We start from the raw sequence: 23,890 nt of genomic DNA on the forward strand, positions 1-23,890 counted from the left end.
GCAAAATAACAAAAAAAACATTAAGGAGCAGGCAGCAGGCCCTTCAGGGAGGGAATGAGAAATGTCACACCCTTCACCTACACAATCAACGTGTCACCCTCGAGTCTTGAACTGTAACCTCAACCCCGAGAGCAGAACAGTGACATTTGATGTCAGTTTGGCTTTTAGATCATTTACAGGACCTAACTGTGCAATGAAAATGAGTGGAAGCATAAGCAGTTTTTGAATGTATGACAGAAAAGTATTCCCGCATAACAAGTCATGTTATTTATAGGCCCTCCCACGGCTAATTAATCATTCCCTTGAAATGCAACTTAAACTGCATCTGGAAATAATCTGTCGATCGGTTTTCCCACCAACTGAAGTAGACTGACATTTTACATATTAGGCTTCCCTTATCCCAGTCACATGTTAATCGGCGATGCCCTTTTAACCCCGAGTGAAACTTACGAGATGGCCTCTATCATGTCGACCCCCATCTCCACACAGCAGTGGGCGTGGTCGGCCCTCGCCTCTGGCAGCCCAGACACGCAGTAGTAGCAGTCTCCCAGGATCTTGATCCGCAGACAGTGGTTCTCCTGTCACAAAAGAACAACTCAGTGGATAAGTAACCAACTAAAACACTAGAGAAGAGTTTACTGTGTTGGGATACATACTTTAAGGCCTTTCCTTTTATACGTCATCCCTCGGATGCAGAAAACTGTACAGCTTGTTCTATTCACACGCTTTAAGTTCATTCATCATTTAATATTAATGGCTGCCATGGGTGGTGAGGTAGGACCCGTGGGACCTGGGGTTTTTAATATGTGCCTGTATGTCTGTTTGTGCCTGTGTATTTGTATTGTGCGTACTGAAATAAAGATCATGACAACTAGAAACCACAACCGTAAACAAATGTTATTATGATGATTTAAATTCTTCCAATGACTTTTCACGGTGTAATAGTATCTTACAGTCCAGCTGTGTGTCAAAAACACTTCTTAGAATACGTCTTAGACAAAGCAGAGTGCAAATGTTCAGAGTGCAGAGCAACATTCAAATGAAGATGGTTTCAGTGTAGCAGCCTAAAACATAATATTGTCTTCATGTAATAGATCTTGCACTCAATCTGATCGAAGATCGAAAAAAGAGATTGAACCGACTCATATTTTAAGAACATTTTGCTGATGTAATGTAAAACTGTACAGATGGGATATTTTTTCAAAACTGAAGGTGTAACAATTTTCACTGATAATGTAATAATGTAAAATAAAGTAGTAAGTATACAAAATATGAGCAGGTATACAAAATCTATAACACTGCTAGGGTCGTGTTAGCCTACTGAAAACACTATCTGACATTGAATTCATCATTGGAAATGTAAACTGCACTTTATGTAAAATTTACAACTTCTAAAAGTGGAATGTTGTTGTCAGGCAAAGACGCATTAAACTAAAGTCCCCCATTAATTCTAAAAATGAACCTTTCCATACCCATGCTGATTGGTCATAGTGCAAGGTTCGTCCTTTAGACCAGGGTGGATCTTCGATCAGGCACAGTAGAGAATGACAAAAGCTGCAGAAGCTGGCTTACGTTCACCAAACGAGCGATGAAGGCAAAACAGTCGATTCAATCTCCGTGAAATTCTGTTTTTGAGTCAACAGGGATTCTTATTGGATGAAGGTTCTCCTTTGCCTCATCTGATCTTATGAAATGTATTCAAATTCGTTACAGTATTGGTCAAGTGATTACATTATTGGGTTATATTGCATTTTTGATCAGATTAAGTGCTACTTTTATTACATTTTCAGGAAATTATTACATTATTGGATGCTCCAAGGCCTAACATTTATACGAAAACATCCAAGACCAAAAAGGCCAAACCGCTGAAACAAGTGAGGGTGGTTTTTCAAATCCTGGCCAGGACACGTAAAACCCTCTGCAAGATACCAGGGGTAACTGAGATTTTCTTCCTTTTTTTTTTATAAATAAGGTGAACTGACCCTTTGAGGGGCTTTCAGCCTCAGATGAATCTGCACTTTCAAGAAGAAAGCCGCTGTAGTTGCATAGACAAGAAAAGCAGAATCTCTACAATACTTGCATCTTAGCATTGATTTTACACATTAGCCTGAGAACTCAAAGACCCCTTAGCAGTGAGTGGGATGACTGTGTGTGTGTGTGTGTGTTTGTGTTTGTGTATGTGTGGATCAGTAGGGCTTCGGAGTACACTGTGTCTCATGATAGCCACCTGAGTATCTCTCTAGCACATGGCTCTGGGAAAATACAAAAAGACCCACTGTGTATAGAGCACAGACAGAGGGTGGGTGTGTGTGTGTGTGTGTGTGTGTGTGTGTGTGTGTGTGTGTGTGTGTGTGTGTGTGTGTGTGTGTGTGTGTGTGTGTGTGTGTGTGTGTGTGTGTGTGTGTGTGTGTGTGTGTGTGTGTGTGTGTGTGTGTGTATACACAGATACAAGGTACATCTGGCATGGACATAAAAGTGTCAGTAGCAACAATTCTGGTTAATATCATTATATCTATTTCACGCATAAATATTGATTAACACATCATTTCGCCTTTCATAAACAAATGACATACATTGAGCATTATCTGGACAAACAATGAAGCTTCTGGATAAGAAGGAGAAAATATCAATATTCATGAATGTGCTGTTTATGAAGCTGTGGTTCAGGTTATTAGAAATGTGTTACAAACACCGGTCTGGCTGCTTTTGATACTTTGATATGAAGTAGATATTTCGAGGGTGCCCCTGAGCTCTGTTTGTACATGTTTGTGTTCATGCTGACATTGGCTGATATGTATTTTATAACTGTATTCTAATTTTTAAGACATCACCCATAGGTTTCCACAAGGCCCCCAGGAAGTGTGACAGACTTAGAAGCCAATTTGATATGTGTCAGTCACATGATGCCATTGGGACCAAAAAGGCCTTTTCCCACTGACTTACATGGTGAAAGAGGCTGGTAGAAACAGTACGTAAGTATGGGGTTAGCTGCACAGATCTCCAACGAAACCATGCCCTATCTCCCAATGTTAATGGAAGTGAGAAATAATTTGTGGTCTGGGTTCTTGAATGGGATTTTCCTTGCCTTGGCCCATGCTATACCCTTCCACCAGGTTCCATTAAACTTGGGTCAGTAGTTTTTCCACAACCCTGCGGACACACAGAGGACATCACCTCCCTGGTGGAGATAATCAACACCAGGTGAATCGTGACTGAGCTGACTAAGAACAAGAGCTATGTTTCATTAGTGTTTCTGGAAAGGGAATAACACTTTTCTATGTGTTTGCTGGTTACATTTTCATTGACAATAATACATAACTTTCTAGCTTGCTATCTTAAAGAGCATGTAACGTTTGCATTGGATAAAAAGTGATTATTCTCAAAACAAAAAGGAAACAAACAACCTTTTAAAGAGTTAAAGTAGAGTTAACGTTAAAAGAATATATAAATGTGAGCACAGATTGTGGTCTTAATATATTTCATACATATGTGTGGTAGCATTCTTACCGCTGCCAGCTTGTCAAAGCGGGCGAAGAGTTCATTAAGAGTCATCACCAACTCCTGTGCTGTGCACTGGGATGCCAGGCTGGTGAAACCCTCGATGTCCGCAAATAAGATGCTGCAGAAACACAAAGACAAGAGAAACAGAAATCAGCATTCTTCACCACCCAAGTTTAGATTGATGGACGGATGGACAAAACAACATATCGCTAAGCAGCGCGTGTAAATTTGGGCGGTGCTTGGTTCGTTTCAAAGCAGGAAAAAAACACTAAACTAAAGTGTGCTTCTGAAATTAGACAAGCAATAGGCAACACGGTAACAGAACCTTGAATTCATATTTATCTAACAGACAGATACTACAGTATAAATTTGTATTTGGTTCATATTAGAATAAAACAAATTCATTTTTTGCAGAATTTACAAAGTGTCCCTGCTTTGCTATAGCCCATAAAACACCCTCAAAACTTTAAATAAAGAAACCATTCTGTCCTTTGAGCTGCACGCCCCAGGGTATAAAAACAGGGAAATGTTGGAAATGACTCTGTTAAAGATGTACGCCTGACAATATTGACTGATACTGAGGTGTGAGATGTGGTTGAAATAGTAACGTACAGCCATGTCTAAATATAATCTGTTGTTAAAAAGTACTTGACATAGCATTTGTCCTAATGAGTTCTTGTCCTGGCAAAGTGGCGTGGAGACTGCGAGTGTGTGTGAGGGAGAAAGACAGAACCAATACATTAGCGAGTAGCTTTGCACTTCCCAGCAGCTTCCCATCCCTGAGAACACGGTAAACTGATATAGCGTGGTCTTTTTTTGATTGAGGCAGTTTCATTACTCTGCTCACACTGACACAACAGCAGGACAGATGATCTCACAAGGCTGAATCCTTTCTCTCTGAAAGAACCAAGGACAAAGAGAGGTAGAGAAAGCAACAGGCTCAGCCTTAGCTGTGGGAGACAGTCGGGTTGGCCTCATGCACACTCACAGATAAAACCCCACAAGCTTGTACTGAACGGCTCAAGTTGTTCTTTGGAGCATCACAACCCTCCATCACATAAAGTCACATCTCGCGCTTCACATTTATTTCTTCAATAAGCATATTTATTCTTTGGTCACCAATTTCCTCCTGGGGTGAAACATGTGATGAACTCCAAAAGTCAGAAGGCAAAATCATGCCTCCATTGCTTAACACTGTTCTTCCTTGCAGCGACTTTGACACTGATTCACTTGAGCCTGACTTGGCTCCTGGTTGGATCCCCAATGATCAAATAAAATGAAAAATAAATCAATGTCCCAACTAAATAGTATAGTTTGGATCTTTTGAAGTGGGGTTGTATCAGGTTCTTAGTCAGTGAATCAATAAAGCCCTTTCACACATACACACTGCAAGCCTGAAACTGTATGTGAGAACACAAATGTCCAATTCAGTTGCACAAACATCAAATGCTCCCTAGTACAAAGACACTTGTGAATACGTATCTGTGAATACGTATCTGTGAATACAGCCGCTCATTCTCCAGTGTATCCACCAATGGAACGAGGGGGCGCGTTGATGGCGTTTGTATCATGAATTGGCCAAACAAACGTCGTACGGTGAAGAAAAAAGGTGATTTGGGTGAAATTGTCTAACTAGGGAGACGGCGAGACTCATATTAGTACGGACCGACACTAAAATCATCAGACAAATTTGGAGAATGGCAAGCGACTCGGTTGGTTGTGACAAAATTAAGTATTATTTCCAGTAATTGCAAACGCATCTGACCCAGAGAACCCCTGGTTGTGTGCTGCATGTGTGAAAAAGAAACTCCGGACCTGATTCGGTACTGCCACAGAAGCAAAGCCCTGTACTGCTGCGGACGAGGCCACACAACAACAACAACAAAAAACAAAACCTGTGTACGCTATATTTTGAACATTTTCTCATCCTTTCCTTACTGTTAGATAGCCCTTTCCAACAGGGAACTGAAGCCATTGTATACACCTATACTCTCATTAAAGCCACCAGACTCCTTTGACAAGATCCGTAATCTTACATCCCAGAACATAGGAGTTGCTGGTCTACGGCTGTCTCAATCAGTTACTTTGGGTTTTTAAAGGGTTAGAAACAAATTAACAAATGGAGGAAGCGGTAGACCACCAACTCCTATGTTGTGCAAAGTAAAATGACTGTCTGGTGGCTTGAAGAGAGCGTAGACAACGGCCTTTTATTTATGTTTTTTGTCTCTGTCTTTCTCGTTTTCTTTACTAATGTTTCATATTATATCAATACTGAAATGTACATGTACAGTATAGTGGTCTTTCCATGCCGCATTATGATTCATGTGTATGTTTCAAGCCTCCTCCCATTTGATATGCGTTATAAAACAGATCCATCTTATATCCAGCTGCAACACTTAGCCAGGCAGCGTTGTCATTGATGTTTTGAAGCCAGATACTGCAACAGGCTCTGCAGAAGTGGCTTTTTGAGTCAGACCCCAGCAAGGACGAGAGAGAGCTATAAATACACAAAAGGTTTCAAACCAAACAAGCTCACATGAATCTCACAGGGTAGGTGCCTGATACACAGCCAAGAACATGGTGTGTTTGTACAGTATGTGTGGGCAGGAGCTGTGAGCGTTTATATGTTCAAATGCATGTTTAAAAAAAAGTCTGAGTTTGTATAGTGCGTATGTGACATTCATTTTGTGCCATGGCTGGGTTTGTTCTCTCGGCTGACCACATGGCAAAAGCATTAACATGTTCTAATGAACCTAGGTTACAAAATGCCCCTAAATTTCCTCAATTTGTGTCTTAGGCTGAAGAGGATTAAGAGTCCCCACTCTGGGGTACACGTTTCTGAGAATAATTGATTGTTTTCTGTGAAGTGTTGCATGGCAGGTCGAGTGAAACCAGACACTTGACCAATGTGCCTGAGCTCAGACACTGGTCTGTCACGCTGGGTAGAAGCAGAGAGAGTGGAAGAGAAAGGCAAGAGAGAAATGGAAGAATGGAGGAGGGAGAGAAAGGGAAGGATGACATGCTCGAGAGGCTGAAGGGAAGAGATGATGCAGTAATGAGGGCTTTAATTTGCTTGCTTTTAATGCAAATGTCTACAAACCCATTAGAAATTAAACAAATTGCAGTGCACTTCAATATAGCCTCATGACTTTGGAGTCACACACAAACACTAATGTGACATCTGCTCCAGTATTAAACTAAGATTATAATGACAATGTACTAATCCATATTGTTAACACTTGGACAAACACAGCACAATAGGTTTGTTGAGATTTACGCAGTTAAATTATTTAACTTATGGGATAATAAGGGCTAATTTAATTTCCCTGCATGGTCAACATTATATCATCATCATTTGGTAAATTGCCTGAGAGCGAGTCCAGTTAGCACCTATAAAAAACACTGGGCTGGGATGTGATTTTAGTGTGATGCATACCAGCCCAGAAATAATTATTTTTCTACATAAATATTTATTATAAAGGTCACAGCTGTGAAACAATTCATTGGTACCACAAAAACCTGTTAGATGAGTCTTTGTATTATCACAATTCAATAATAATGAAACTATCAGTGTATTATTTTTGTACTGTTTTTATATGCTGATAGTCAACCAGCTAAGCCAGGAAAAAACAACCTAATACACCTGCTTTATGGGCCCCAAAAACGTGGAAACATATATACAGTGGGTACGGAAAGTATTCAGACCCCCTTAAATTTTTTACTCTTTGTTAAATTGCAGCCATGTGCTAAAATCATTTAAGTTCATTTTTTTCCTCATTAATGTACACACAGCACCCCATATTGACAGAAAAACACAGAATTGTAGACATTTTTACAGATTTATTAAAAAAGAAAAACTGAAATATCACATGGACATAAGTATTCAGACCCTTTGCTCAGTATTGAGTGGAAGCACCCTTTTGAGCTAATACAGCCGTGAGTCTTCTTGGGAATGATGCAACTAGTTTTTCACACCTGGATTTGGGGATCCTCTGCCATTCCTCCTTGCAGATCCTCTCCAGTTCTGTCAGGTTGGATGGTGAACGTTGGTGGACAGCCATTTTGAGGTCTCTCCAGAGATGCTCAATTGGGTTCAAGTCAGGGCTCTGGCTGGGCCATTCAAGAACAGTCACAGAGTTGTTCCGAAGCCACTCCTTCGTCATTTTAGCTGTGTGCTTAGGGTCATTGTCTTGTTGGAAGGTGAACCGTCGGCCCAGTCTGAGGTCCATAGCACTCTGGAAAAGGTTTTCGTCCAGGATATCTCTGTACTTGGCCGCATTCATCTTTCCTTCAATTGCAACCAGTCGTCCTGTCCCTGCAGCTGCAAAACACCCCCACAGCATGATGCTCCCACCACCACACTTGACTGTAGGGATGGTGTTGGGCAGGTGATGAGCGGTGCCTGGTTTTCTCCACACATACCGCTTAGAATTAAGGCCAAAAAGTTCTATCTTTGTCTCATCAGACCAGAGAATCTTATTTATCATAGTCTGGGAGTCCTTCATGTGTTTTTTGGCAAATTCTATGCGGGCTTTCATGTGTCTTACTCTGAGGAGAGGCTTCCGTCGGGCCACTCTGCCATAAAGCCCTGACTGGTGGAGGGCTGCAGTGATGGTTGACTTTCTTGAACTTTCTCCCATCTCCTCACTGCATCTCTGGAGTTCAGCCACTGTGATCTTTGGGTTCTTCTTTACCTCTCTCACCAAGGCTCTTCTCCCCCGATTGCTCAGTTTGGTTGGACGGCCAGCTCTTGGAAGAGTTCTTGTCATCCCATACGTCTTCCATTTAAGGATTATGGAGGCCACTGTGCTCTTGGGAACTTTAAGTGCAGCAGAAATTTTTTTGTATCCATGGCCAGATCTGTGCCTTGCCACAATTCTGTCTCTGAGCTCTTCAGGCAGTTCCTTCGACCTCATGATTCTCATCTGCTCTGACATGCACTGTGAGCTGTAAGGTCTTATATAGACAGGTGTGTGGCTTCCTTAATCAAGTCCAATCATTAGAATTAAACACAGCTGGACTCCAATGAAGGTGTAGAACCATCTCATGGATGATCAGAAGAAATGGACAGTACCTGAGGTAAATATACAAGTGTCACAGCAAAGGGTCTGAATACTTATGTCCATGTGATATTTCAGTTTTTCTTTTTTAATAAATCTGTAAAAATGTCTACAATTCTGTGTTTTTCTGTCAATATGGGGTGCTGTGTGTACATTAATGAGGAAAAAAATGAACTTAAATGATTTTAGCACATGGCTGCAATTTAACAAAGAGTAAAAAATTTAAGGGGGTCTGAATACTTTCCGTACCCACTGTATGTCTGTCTTGATAAGCAATATTTAGTTCTCTTCACACAATCTGCAGGTTATAAAACTTGACACACATTTATTCCAATGGAAGTTGTTCACCCAGGAGCTTTGTTCACCATTTAAGATATCTGTCAAAAATCTTCCTGTTGCCTCTTTTATAACGGCAGTCAATAAGGAGATGAAAGCAAATGGCATCACTGTGCCACATCAGGTACAGCACATCAATGCGTGCTCTAATGACGTACTGTTTAACTGTGACATGAGCACACAAGCACAAATAGAAAAGACTACTTAGATCAGAGAACTCAATCAGTAATGTTACTTACGCATCCAGCTAAACTAAAGTGTTAAAATTAGCCGCTGCATGGTCAAATAAAAACCCTTGAGGACTGTATTCTATTTATAGTTAAATACAATATTTACAGATTTCCTGGTGGATTATCAATCCCTCCCCACTGACAGTGAATCCGAGAGCAAGTCCACTTCCAGTTACAAATGCATGAGAGCGAGAAAGGGTACCAGAAAGAGACCTGTGGGTCTTTAAGAGCAATTTAATGGTTACCCTGGTGATGAGTCACTTGTTAGTACGCAACATTAAATCCTGGGGATTTTTGCTTTTTTAAGAGACAGTGACTGCAGAGGACATCCTAAACTGGAGTCTCACAAGGGAAATATGATGGACACTTAGTTATTTTGATGTTGTGAGCCCACAAGAATTGAAGGTAATGCATAATGGGGTAATGCTACAATATTCATACAAATATCTCAGAAAAGCTTCAGGAACAATGAGATCTGGAGCACAGTTATAGTAAGAACTCTTAAATAATGTGCAGCAACTGATGTTAACAATATAAAGCTCTTCTTCGCCAGAGTAAGAGAAGCCAGTGGCAATGTAGATGCCCCGACACTTCTTAGCAAGATATAAAGAGAAACAGATAGACAAGGAAAACTTGAAAGACAGAAGACAAATGGAGAGTTATACAATACACACTCGTGCTTGCAGAGCCACTGCTGCAAAAATCTGTTCTGGGTCAGATCTCAGCTGAACACAAGCTGTGCCGCGGTGGCATTGCCTGACCCTGTGATCCCTCTTGTCTGGCACCAGCACTGCCTTTTATGCAGCCCCCTTGGCTGCTTAACCTCACTGCTCCGCTGGTGGCTTGCTAACCTCACCCAGGAAAGAATCTCTCACAGACCCTTGAGTCCTTTTGCATGGTTGTCTGGCTCACTCTTGTTCTGCTTCTCTGTCTTCGTCTCTTACTCCATCAATCTATTCGCCCCTTATCTATTACGCATACTATCCATCACTGTGTTCATTTCCTGTTCTCTCTACCCCTCTGTCTTTCTTTCCTGTCTCTTTTAGATTCTTGGCAGACCTTGTTGCGACCCCTCTCATCTGCAAAATATTGCACAACAGAATACATAATAATACATTATGTCACAGCATCCGGACAACAGTTTAGGGTGGATTAAATCTCTTCAAGCTGAATTTGACTGCATCCTGTAGAAAAGGATAACAATGAATAGGCTAAATATTCCTTTACATAAAGGGACAGTTCCGATTTTTGGAAGTGGGGTTGTATGAGAACCTGGGAGAAGGATAGGCCGTGAAATGTACTGTGGTCAATGAGAGCAGCAGCTAAATGTATTCTGGCCTCCCAAATAAAAAGATCAGTTTAAGTGTATATTGTATTTAGGATTTTTACTGCCTGCCTTGCAGTCAGAAAGCCCTGTTTAAGTTTACAAACATGGGGGAAACTGAAACTGTTCTATGCTATCATCAAATCCACCAGACTTTCATCAAATCCACCAGACTCCATTGACAAAAAACAGTCATTTTACCTCACAGAATGAGTTGCTGGGCTCCCATTGCCACGACTGGTTAGTTAGTTTGTTAGTTTTGTTAGTTGTTAACCCTTTAAAGCAGCAAAGTCATACAATAACCCAACCCAATTTACCGATCGAGGCAGCAATAGACCAGCAACTCCCATGCAGTGCGAGGTAAAATGAATGTTTTTGTCAGTGGAGTCTGGTGGCCTTTACAAGAGCATAGAAAAGCGTCAGTTTCCCCCACGTAAACTTAAATTTGGGTTGTTTAATGGCAAGGTAAAGCAGTGAAAATGTTCTAAATATAACATACACTGATTTTTCAATCATTTTTTTAGGCGACTAAAATATGTGTAGCTGCTGCATCAGTCCACATCAGTATATCCTGACTCCTGTCTCCTTCTCCAAACTGGGGGCATGCCGATCGGCATCTACTGCAGGTGATAAGTACCTCATACAACCCTTCAAAAATTCAGAAATATCTCTTTAAATATTATAGTGGCAAACTCTGTGTGTTTTTGTCACACCATTAGACAAGCAATCTCAAGGCAGCGTTGAACATTTGCTGTATGAATGTGTGTTGCTGTCTGCTCACCAAGGACATATTCTCAGGTCAGGCCCGGCTCCAACAGCATCAGCAGAATGGCCTTATGTAACGCACATGCGCATAATTAACTGCATTACACACACAAAAAAACATGCTTTTTTGCTGCGCAGTGTCAATTCTTGTCCTTATCTCAATTAGAAAATGTAGAACAAAGGTAAGGTCAGTTACTCTAATTTATGCAATATTCTTTCCATGTCTTTCTCTTCAGGGTGCTGCTGGCCTACATAATAGCAGCAGCAGCAGCAGCAGCAGCAGCAGCTACAGTCACAGTGTTTCTGTTTGAGGATATTTCCAAAACGCTCGCGGGGCAACCTGGCAGCATCAAAACATCCGCCCAATAGCCCTCTTGCGTAATACCTTAGTCAGCACACATTTTGGCCACATTGCTGGAGCCACGGGACATCATTTTACTCCAGAGGACAAACACAAGTGGGCTGCCACATTCTCAGGAACAGGGAGAGCAGAAATGTACCTTTGGGGAACAAAATTCTGTACCATTTCTTGAAAGTCATAGTACTTTCAATGTCAACAATTATGTCTTCAAAACTAAAATGACCCCAAGTGACAATGTTTGACCTCTAAACTAGAGATGTTACAATGTCACTTTTTCCCTTCCTGATACCTATTACGAAAGCTGAACTTGCATATCGGCCGATACCAAGCGTCAATCCGTTATATATGTGTGTACTACTAACCCTGTGTGGATGTGATTGCTTTCATTGATATCATCAGCTTAAAAAAATAATCTAGGATTAAATAATTAATTTAATAAATTGTTAAAGTGCAGCTACAATTTAGTAGATATAATAGTACAGTAACTTTATGAAACAGCAGTGCGAACAAATCTAGGATTAAATTGACTGACATTAAGATAGCTCTATCTAACGTTACACTCTCTAGCACCTGTCCAATCGGTACTGCACATTTGCAACCCTCAGCAGAGATGAGAAAAGATGTGAGATGCTCCTTCCATCATCATCATCATCATCATCATCATCATCATCAGCCTCAGGAAAAAAAGGACCGGGCTGTGGTCCAGAATCAATTCTATCCCAATCCCACGCATCCTGCTCGATCAGGTACAGATTGGGTAGCGAATTTTAAATGCAGATACGATACTATAAAAAAGCAATACTTCGAAAAACAAAACAATATCTTTCAATACCATGACAAAAAGGAATAAAGAAAATAACAACCTGAACGTAGTGTCGTTACAGATAAAGTCCCTTCTAAATGGCAGATGGTTAATTTACAACAACAGTTTAGTTTCTCCAAGGTGCACCTGAATGCATCATGAAGTGCCATCAGAGCCTTAGAGGAGGATTCAACAGCTTTGCCATTTCTCCCACTCAATATACCTTGAAAGCATTCAGCTTTTCAGAAACTACTTGTACCTTTTATGTTGCATCACATAGTTTAATTAGGTGCCTTCATCTGTGAAAAGATTAACTCCTCTGGTGCCTCTGTTTTTGAGTGAAATAGAAACAGAGGATAGACTGATGGTCGGAAACATACAGACTTTAATGCATATCTACAGCAGCAACAATCTCCAGAGCAACTCCCTTTCCACCCACCTTTGTTCCCCCTCTTACTCTTTAGCTGGAGCAGTGGGAGCTGTCACTTCTCTTCCTGTTGTTACTCGGCCTCTCAGCAGAGCCCCAATTACCAAAAGCCACCTCCCGCTCCCCGACAGGCCCGGTCACACCTGGTTAGCTACCCATTAACCACACACTTATGACCACAGACAGAATTCAGCCAAGCTTAGCGGATGCTGCTAATCTGCCGCCTACTCCCCTGTGAGTCACAAAAGAACCTACAGCAGGAAAATCTACGGCACCAAGCCCACACTTCACCTTCTTATTCTCATTGTGTTGTCTCTTGATTTAGTTTGCTTCAGCTGTGAATACAGATACCTGTCACATTGTCTAATTATCTAAAGGGTAACTTATTCACGGGTAAGAATGAGTTAAAGGTTACTGAATTTTTACAGCTGCAGTCAGGAAAAGATCCACTGTGAACTAACTGGTGTTTGCCTTGTAATTGCAGACAACAACTTTATGTTATAAGTAATAAATGTCCATTCATGCACGCTCATTCCCAAGTGCTCAAAAGGCACAGTGCACATTGGTTTCAGTAACTTCTGTCACCCCTACAGCCTCTCCAAAATCAATCCGCACTCTGAACTGAACTGAACTCTTGTTACTTGGGTAACATAAATGAGAAAATAAAATGAAAAAGACATAATTCCTGATATTGATCGCATTAGTAGTGATGAAAAGACCTTTGTGTGCAAGAGTTCCAAGTACTGTATGTGAACTGATGTTCTAACCCCTGGGGTCAAAGTGATAAAGGGCTTCAATAGCACCTCTTATGTGTCGCGATTCGGGCTTCCACCTGACTGACAGCTACGGGCCATAAAAACTCTCACTGCACAGTTTGATATTCGGGCTGATGACACACGCACACACACGCGCACACACACACACACACACACACACACACACACACACACACACACGCATACACACGCACACACACACACACACACACACTCACATATCATTAGTCCCCCAACCTCTCTTAGTGAATCTATTATTGCTTTGTCACTCCACAAGGTGGTGCCAAACCTAACCACAGTTGTTCAGTTGCATCTAGTGTAAAATGATCTTCTATGTTATGAGCTCAGTATTCACAGTTATCAGAGCAAAGCTCACATCATCACACGCCAAGTATGTTAAACCAGTGATTCGACAATGCATCACTGATACTGCAAGGACTGTGGACAAAAGACAAGAGACTGAATGAAACAAACAAACAGCCGTTGTCTGTGAGCGTCACACCAAAACGCCTCGATTCGATAGAGGTCAAAGTCATCAATCGGAAGACGATGGGCGACCGGAGAAAGATCAAGGAGGGCGCTCACATCTGACTCCAAAGACTATCTCAAAGCAGAGACAGGGGTTATAAGGGGGTGCACTGTAGACGACCTCTTGTTACCACATGATGGAAATACCATACCTACTAAGAATCCACATCAGAAGCAAGACATCTGTGGCACGTAAACACTTTTGAAATGTCCATTCCTGTAATTCTCACTGACACTGTCCTCAGAACTAGCTCATAGGACGCCGTTCAGCCAGGCTGTCTTCACCAGGCTGAGCGACATCCGAAATTAATGGAGTATACAGGAAGAAAACAGGATTGATTTTATCTATTGATTCATAGATATTTTTTATGACATAGTGAAACCAGAAAGCACAGTAAATCTGGGAGCTTTCATCAATAACTGTAGATGCTGTTAATAAGTGCACAACATATAAATGTACAAACAAGAAGTATTTTCTGTTTGGATGTCCCTTCAGACCACGTGATGAAAAAATGAACCATAGATTGTTGTTGCTATTCTTTTACATCTATGAACCGAACATCCTCGTTGACAACTGAGCAAAACGACCCAGATGAAGGCCATCAGATGTGGTTGAATGCTCTGTAAAATTATCAATAAGTGGACCTTCAACTGAGAGGGTACTTGCTACTGCCATTTCTATGGTCAATAAAAAACCTTAAGGCTCATCTACTCCATGCATAATTAGCAGATTTACGCCACACTATAGAAATGACTACAAACAAAGACAGAGAGGTGTTTTTTGTACCTTCCTTCCCTTAAACTCTCATCAGGAGGAGATAGAGGTGTTGGGAAACATCCCATACTGACCAGCTGATTGCTCGATAGCATCTAATGGATCTACACAGTAAACATCACTATCAATCAGCGCTAACCACTTACGAGATTGTGTATGTATGTGTGTGTAAAACCTGTAACATGAATACTTCCTTATGGATGATTCTTAAGGAAGTATTTGCCATTTAGAGACATTAACCTTTTCTAATATCACCTGAAATTATATACATTATATAAACAGGTTTAGGTCCTTGCTGTAGATTAAGTGCTGTACAATACAGTATTATGTTCAGTCTTACAAAACACCAACAACTATCACCTGACACACCTAAAGAAGAGGTGTCATTTCCCAACACCTCCACCTCCTCCTGACGATTTTAAGTAAAGCTGAAATCCAGTAAACATGTTTCTGTTATTGTTTGTAACTTTTATACTTTTTGACCAAATATATGTTGTTTTGGAATCTGCCATAAATGAAAGATTTACATTATTGTAACAATTTAACTTTTTGCTCTAAAAGGAATAACGTTTTTTTTTTAAAGGAAAAGTTAAATCTCCCAAAATGCGTTTGATTTATATTCTTGGTTGTCTCATTTATGGTGGTCTGAGTTTATTCTAGACTGAGTTTTTGGATGTCTATATGACTGTATATCACACTCTGTATGGTTACTGATACTGTACGGAGAGACAGGTGAAAAAATACTCTGGGAAAATACCGTGCAGCCTATTGTCATGGCAACGTCTGCACTTCTCCCTCCACCTCTGCCTTTTGCTTGTGGGTGGGCTGCACCATTCAGGCTTAACCGGGATATAAAAACCATCATTCTGTTGTACCAAAATGTTAAACTTTGTTTGATTCCAAACATTTTTGACATAAAACCATTCGATGCATATTTGGACAACATTAGCAATTAACACCTCTACGTATTCCCTTTTAAAAAATGTAAGTATAATCCTGAAACAGTGAACATACATCTTTGATTTTTACTTTTGGCGTCACATTACAGCCAGAGAACACCTGCAGCCAATCAGTAAACAATTGGAGCATACTACAGATAACTTTGATCAAAATACTTGTATCAGGTTTAATTTTCTTCTCAGCTGTATTCAATTCATTTCAATTCAATTTTATTTATAGTGCCAAATCATAACAAAAGATATCTCAGGACACTTTACAGACTAGGTAAAGACCACACTCTATGACTTATTTATGATTTACATAGACCCAACAATACCCCCGTAGAGTGCGGTGGCAACGCAAACCTTCCCTATAACAGACAGGAACGTCAGACAGACCCAGCTCTGTGGAGGACGGACATGTGTCTGCACTGGTTGAGGAGGAAGAGAAGGAGCGAGAAAGAGATAGAAAGACAAAGACAGAGAGACAGACACACTTCCAGAGATGCAAGCAACCGAAGAGTAACAGTAACTATAACAATATCTATAGTAATGTGAATATGACTGATATGTTATGGCAGTTAACAAAGCAGAATAGTAGGAACAGGCACATCTAAGGTGATAGAATATGAAAATGATAATTATGGCAAACATGATCACACTCAACCATTGCATAGTTGGCTATTAGCTTGAATCACCTTAAAACACAGGCCAGACTGAATATGATCCATGAAGGGATGATAATTGCCAACAGTTTATAAAAAGCACAATCACTAGTGCATCCTCAAAGGCTATATTTGAATTATTATAGTTATAAAATGCACGTCAGGGTAAATGAGTTCTAACTTTTCTGAATCAGATTCGGTAGCAGCTTGAAAGCTCATATGACTCACTGCAGCTGAGTAGATTATTGTTCTCTATAACGCTCACTACTGATAAGTTAATATGTCGTGGTACTACTCTTTTGTTGTGGTTTGTTCCAGAGGTCGTTTTTCACAGCAGCTTTAATCTGTTCCTCCTCCTCATCATCATCATCATCCCACCTCCTCCTCCTCGTGTACGTGTGTGTGCCCCCGGTGTTACCTGACGTTGTCGTGCTTCTGGATGTAGATCTTGTGAAACATCATGTCCTCCTGTTTGGCGTTTATGTCAGCTTTCATCTCCATAGCAACGTGGCGGGGAAGCACTGAGAGCAGAAGACGTTCCTGCAGGAAAAGCGTGGGAGGAGAGTGACTTCAGTGGAGGTTGATAAGTGCAAGGTAAGTCAAGAGGTGGAGGCTTTGTCTGTCTGAGGGGAGGCATCGTGACTAACAAGCCTGAGTAAGTTCACAGCAACAACTGTGATGAATAGATGAAAAAAAGGAAAATAGGTAAGAAGTTGGTTATGATTCAAGGTGCATTTCATATGATCAAAATCTATCACCAAACTTAAAATTCTTCAAGCTTTCTATCCCATTGGCAACAGCAGAGTATTCTGAATTTGGTAAAGCTCTAATTCACACATCTGATCTTCTTATCCATAGTAATGGTGGAAGAGGATCAAGGGTACTTTAGTATTTTGAGCCATTTCAAAATGATTTACTTTCCGAAACAAAAGAAAAAGAAATAATCTGATGGCCTAAATCGGGGCTGCCCAATCCTGCTCCTGGAGGGCCACTGTCCTGCATGTTTTAGGTTTCTCCCTGCTCTAACACACTTGAGTCTAACGATATTCAAATCTTTGACAAGCTTCAGCTGCACTCAATAGATTCAGGCGTGTTGGAGCAGGGAGAAACCTAAAACATGCAGGACAGTGGCCCTCCAGGAGCAGGGTTGGGCACCCCTGGCCTAAATGAATCACAAAAAGCTAAAGCTAAATTCTGATAATGGCGGCTCAGGAGGTAGAGCGGGTCGTCCACTTATCGGAAGAGCAGCGGTTCGATCCTTGCCTCCTCTAGTCTGCATGTCCAAATGCTCTCATCTGCTCCTGAAGGCTGTGCTATCGGTGTGAATGTGTGAACGATTAGATTAGATCCTGATGAGCAGATGACGCCTCTGCCATCAGTGTATGAATGTGTCTGTGAACAGGTGATTGTGGCACCTTTAGTGGTCGAAAGATTAGAAAGGTGCTTTATAAGTACAAGTCAGTTTACCATGTGTTCATTTGAATAGCAAATAACAGTATAATCTAACCAGCCACATATAGTCAAAAAAATGTGTGTCCAATTCAGGATAAGGATATTAGGAAGAGAACAACAAATGACTCAGCTGCATCTCAGCTGCAGCAATTATATAAGATCTGGATTTGAATAACCTGATTTTAATAACCTTGCCCTAAATTGGTGAGGAAGGGACACCTGGTGTATTGTCAGAGAGCTCACTCTGTTATTGCATGTAGAGGAGGGTAAAGGTTTGTAGGACTGTGATCAATTATTTTGGGCTGTGTGGAGTTCCAGTGAGCAACTTGCAGATGTCACCTTTATAGTCGACTACTCAGGGTCGCCTCTACACACTACACAGAGGTAGGCTGGCTAACTTACTCATGGGTAGCAACTGCTAACATCATTAGCTTGCTGCGTGTGCATATGATATAGTAACATTGTCCACGGGGGGGGGGGATCTGTGGCGTGTGCACGAACTGTGACTGACATTCAGCTCTCACACAGCCCGCGCACAGTGGACAGGATGATACGGGCGCAGTCGTCTTTTGCATAACAAACAACAAGCTCTAGGTGGACGTAGAGGCGCGTATTAAAACCGGATGATTTATGTTGTTTTAACAGAGCATAGTGTCGGTTTCAGTGAATGCCGACTGCAGCTTTAAACAAGCATGCATGCTGCTGTACACACTTTTCAGAGCTATCTCTTAAGTCTACAGGGGGTATTTAAAACACAAAGAAAAAGATTCTCAGTAAAGTAGTCCTTTAAAAGACAAGTTCTCATTTGATCACCAATGGTGCTGGGGCTTTTCAGACCCTGCCTTCCCTCTGATCTTATATCCCCTTCTCCTGTCACCTTTAATCCCTGTCTCTCTCACCTGCTGCTGGTTTTCTCTCTGAGAGTGGAGGCGGGCCTGGATGCATTCTCTGGTCTCCTGGAAGGCCTGCCTCTGGGAACCCTCAGCGGGGTAGTGAGTGCACACCCCCACAATGTTGGTACAGGAGAAGATCAGCACGTTGGACACTATCTGTTGGAAGAGGGTGAGGGAGAATGTGTTAAGAACATAAGGATGGGGCATCTCAACCAACATAAACTCAAAATACCACTTCATCAGGCCTTACATTTCTTAACATCTGGGGTCAACACTTTTCAAACTGAGACTGGTCTTCTGTTAGAATATGTGTACGCCCACATGTTTGAGTGATACCAAAATGTAAAAGGTGTGAGTGGAGCTTTGAAGCATTACACGTCTCAACATTTACAGAGTCAATGTGTGCGCTGCATGCTCTTCTTGAGCCCAAGAAAACAGATTTACTGTATGTATTGTCTGCACCAATAATGCAGTTATGTGAGAATAAAAACATATGGTGATTGCATCACAATTTTTTACCTAATGTTGCAACTTTTAGAACTGACTGGCGGTTTTGCTGCGGAGGACATCGGGCCAAGGACAGAACGAAAGTCTGGTTCTTCTCAAAACAGGTGCACAACTTCTTGGTGACTGCTGACTACGGGGGTTTGTAGCACAGAATAATATGTATGCAGGTGTTTATAAATCTAGTGCAAGAATAACATAGATTTTAGTTTTGAATCCACACCTGGGCACTCACGTAGGTGGAAAAAAGGAACGTTTTGCTGTGATAGCAGAGTGGTGGGAGAAAGGGAAAGATACTGATATATTGGTCAGTGTACCTTTTTAACGGGTTAAGTAGTATGTGATCGGAGTGATACCTGTGGTTCAACTCATGATTTATTGCTGTTAATATAAGTGAAGAAACATGACAACATCCATCCAAAGTTCAAATAAAAATTCAAACTCAAGGCATCTAGAAATCCCCCCCCAAAAAAGGCAGCTTTCATTATTAAACATTTGACTTATTTTATTTAAAAAAGACACATTTGCGCTGTGAGGAGGAGCTGTGCTGTTATGTCAGCCCTTAGACATGCACGGACAAACATAGGCACACACGGCCGCACAGAAAGAAAGGATCAGCGTATCGAGTAATGCTTCCAAAATCTGGCAATTTTTAATTTGCAACAAATCACTTCCCTTCAGGTTTCGTGGACCCAGTCCAAGTTTCCACATTTCACACAGTTTGCAAGCTGTCCTGTGTCCAAGGCACCAATGCTAAAGAGGCATTGTTTCCATTCAGTGCCAGGCATACAGTGGGCCCTGGGACTGGCAGCAAGTAACAAGCCAAAGCCAGCAGCTCGTTCTTTTCATAGAGCCATTTAATGGTTTGAATCAACCAGCTGAATCACATTCACACCACGTGCCTCTCTGTTGCCGGAACCAACTGAACAAACCCAGCACCCAGTGTTTATAGAGTACAAAAAAAATAACCCTGAGCAGGTCTCCATGCTAAAAAACCAAGCACACTCAAAAGGGAGGAGTGTCTGGCATAAGACTGAGGCCCGACCAAAGGAAATAAAGAAATGAGGTGTGAGACAGAGAGAGGGTGGTGAATTTAGAAAAGGTTACGCTTTGCTATTTCTGCCTTTCATATCTAACTGAATCACTATTAAGCTGTGATGGACTGAACCACTTAAGACACATTCTTTTTTAGATAAATACGGTGACGCCGTGATGAGCAGCTTTGCCCAAGTGTACAGTAACAGAGGTTTATGTTCTTTATTTGTGGCTGTTTGGATATTTACTTTGAAAATCTTAGCCATAGCATTCCAGTCAGATAAACTTTTAGGAGAAAAGGCTCTTGAGCTCTCAAATAATCCAAGCAAAAAATCCGCATGACGGTAAAATTACCAGTGAAAAGTATCAGGTTATAGAGACAGCCTCGTACACCTGGAGGATATGTTTGGATGTATCGATGCTGATGCTGAAACATGACTGAAATGATGGTCAGCTGATACATTGATGTACCTTCAACTTCATCAGAACAAAATTCAGTTAACGTACAACAACTATCAAGGCTGTTCAATTAACAACCCCCCCCCCCCCCCCCCCCCCCAACATTTTATGTGAATACACAAGTGACAACATTTGCAACCCAGGAGAATAATTTGATTATAATCACTGTTTTACACAGCATCTGGGGCTCTGTTTCCAAAAGCTTGTGTGAGGCACTTGATGTTACACAGTCCTGTTAAGTAAGCAGCATTTAACATTTGGTTTGGAGTCTGCCAGTAAAAGCCAAGAAGAGGCAGAGGCTTCCACCTGCTAAGCCAGCTAATTTACAGTTTAGCCTTACGCTAACTTAAACAGGGATAAAATAGTTTAATTGTGCGGCTCTTCTAGACTTTCCAAATGTTATCCGACCAAATTGATCAAATTCGGAGTAATTTCACAGGTTGTGATGCTCGAAACAATTTGTCCACCACGTTACAGCCGATGCTACAGCAGAGCTAAGGCTTGGGTGTGATTGGCCAGTGAACTTAGTCTCACAGCATACATGCAGAACACCCATGAATAACAGGCACACAGTGGAATTATTCACCTTTTGCATGTATGTTGGAGGCCTTGAGAGGGAGGAGCCTGATTCAAGTGCTAGATACGCCACTGTCAACGGCAATCCTCTGAGCTTTACACAGAGAAAGTTTTACAGGCTAAAGGATTTCTCTGCATAATGCTGCAGTTGAGTAAATGCCCCATTTAAGATGTCAAACTGTAAACAAACTGTTCTCAGTGCTAACGATTTTTTTTTCACCTAAAAAGGTCGAGCAAAACTTGGCTAAAGTATTACAGATCACAATGGTTTCCTGTCCATGAGGGGGTTATTATCATAACAAAAGTATTGAGGCATGTAATCAGCAGAGAAGGATGTACCGTTTTGCTCTTGGGAGCATCGTTCCCTGGTACAAAATCCCAGGTACCTTACTGCCACAGTGTAGGCGTTTCCCTTAAGACCATGACAATTAATGTGAAAACACACTCACACTTGAAACGGCCCAAATTTGACATTTAAAGGTGGGCTTCTGCTACCTACAGTGGAGTTTAGCCAGACAGCTGCAGCTGCACATGGAGCTCCACCGCAGCCTCGAAGCATCCCGCCCCCACACTGCCATGGAAACGGCATGCATCAGATAAAGTCTTTCAGCAGGTCAATACAAATATTCCCCGGCAGCAGTCTTATTCTATTAATACTGCCAGCACTCACACAGGCCTTATTTGGAAACCTATGGGCTTTTCCCTCACCAGAGCGAAAGTGAGAGCAGAAAAACACGGCTCCCATATTTAATAGAGATGGTCCCCGGGGTGAGAACACACAAATCCATTATCCAATCACGGCGGAAAAGAACTGATGAGGTCTCTGCTGATTTTCTGCATTAATAGATGTGAATAAATCAATTTCTTCTAGAACTTAACATACATAATCAGGAAATATCATTTTCAGTCATTCCCCTAGGTGATTTAATGCTTATTGTTTTGCTCGACACGCTCACGCCGACTCATTTTAAGACCATTCAAAACCTGCCGAACCAAAGTCGGTCAAGAGCACTCAGGCAAGTCATTTTCATTAAAAAAAAACAAGAAAAACAAGCAACATAAATTCAGCTCAAAGCCCCAAATTACAGACTACCTGCGACACCGACGATGCCTCAAGCAAGCAGCTGCAGATGATGACACACAAACAGCTGAATTCCCACTGAGGAGAAAAAATCTGATGCAACGCTACGGGCAAAAAAAGAAAAGCTACCGAAGCTACCCGATGGCAACCCCGCAGGCGTTTCACTCTTTACTCTTCTTTATATCTGTTATCTGTTATCAATGGATGCCACTGCGTCAATCAGCACCACCAAATCAACATCTGCAGGTAGACAGCACTCAACACCATGAACACATCTGTGATAAGACACACATTATTGTTATAAGAAAACAATTTGTAGGTGTCTTACTACATGACTGGAGGGAGTCTCACAATAATTGATAAACTATAATGCAATGTTACTGATAAAGTCTTACAGTTACAAAACAATATATTAAATGTATGTATTTAAATGAATGTATGTTTGTGCAAGAACCCTGCAGTGAAATGACTGCAGTGCGGGTACAAAATACACAACATTTGCCTCATTACCTCCTGTAAAGAGAATATCTCTCCTTTAACTTTAGTAAGTTAAAAGGTTCGAGGGTCTGCATGGGTCTACTGTGTTCTGTGTTTATTATTGAAGAAGCCTCATTGGATTTACGCTGACCTGAGGTGAGAACAGTATTAATGACTCAGATCTCACTTAAAAAAGGTGGATGGTTTTTTCACATCCAGAGCAGCAACTACACAAGAAATCCTATATAACAATAAGACTGTTAATTGAGAAACAAAGTAGAGCTGGAGCATGTATAGGGAAGCCAGCCTGCTCCGTCTGTGTAATGACATTACGTGTGGCCGTAAACGGTGCCGGTCTTCATTAAACCGCCTGAAAACAAGACCGGTCTGTTACACAGCACACAGATCTCTACACACATTAGGCAGCTCTGTAATGACACAAATCTGACAGTCCGATGTTTCTGTGTCTCCGACATGTCTCTTCCCCCGCTGAGATAGACGACACATCGCTGCAGTGCAGCTAATTAGTGACAATTGCTCTAAAAAAAAGTGTTGAATTTCAGCCTGCATGGACATGTTTTGAGCCTAACTTTGTTATAACAGTGTCTCTAATGTTGGTAGTAAATATCCGGATACCAAAATTGAAAAGTGAGTACCTACCCAATGAGCAAATATCGAATATTCGGGTCCAGCCCTAATACAACAACTTTTAGTGGGAGATTAATAATTGCCAGCAGAGGCCATAAAAACGAGAGAGCAAGACATCATAGGTGTCAATATTTACCCAGCAGTCTGAGTTTTTACCCTCTCACATCTCTCCGAAACCTTTCTTTTTCAGTGCTTGCTTACATCCGTCCGAGGCATTGGTTTTCTTCTCCTGAGCTCTCACCACATTTCCAACAGACTTTTCATTTAGACTCCTGTA

General features: G+C 41.4%; 1 protein-coding gene across 1 annotated transcript in view; it reads right to left on the reverse strand.

The window, feature by feature from the left end:
• The window catches only part of adcy5 (adenylate cyclase 5), a gene marked incomplete at its 5' end in the record, with an annotated part of 85,717 nt that overhangs the window by 29,094 nt on the left and 32,733 nt on the right, over positions 1 to 23,890 (reverse strand). The window contains 4 exons of the mRNA XM_083921323.1: positions 451 to 578; positions 3,508 to 3,619; positions 16,907 to 17,028; positions 18,840 to 18,989. Of these exons, the coding sequence (XP_083777449.1) occupies positions 451 to 578; positions 3,508 to 3,619; positions 16,907 to 17,028; positions 18,840 to 18,989 (512 nt within the window). The remainder of the gene's footprint in view (positions 1 to 450; positions 579 to 3,507; positions 3,620 to 16,906; positions 17,029 to 18,839; positions 18,990 to 23,890) is intronic.

The sequence above is a fragment of the Echiichthys vipera genome (assembly GCF_963691815.1).
Source record: "Echiichthys vipera genome assembly, chromosome: 10".
Lineage (NCBI taxonomy): Eukaryota > Metazoa > Chordata > Actinopteri > Perciformes > Trachinidae > Echiichthys > Echiichthys vipera.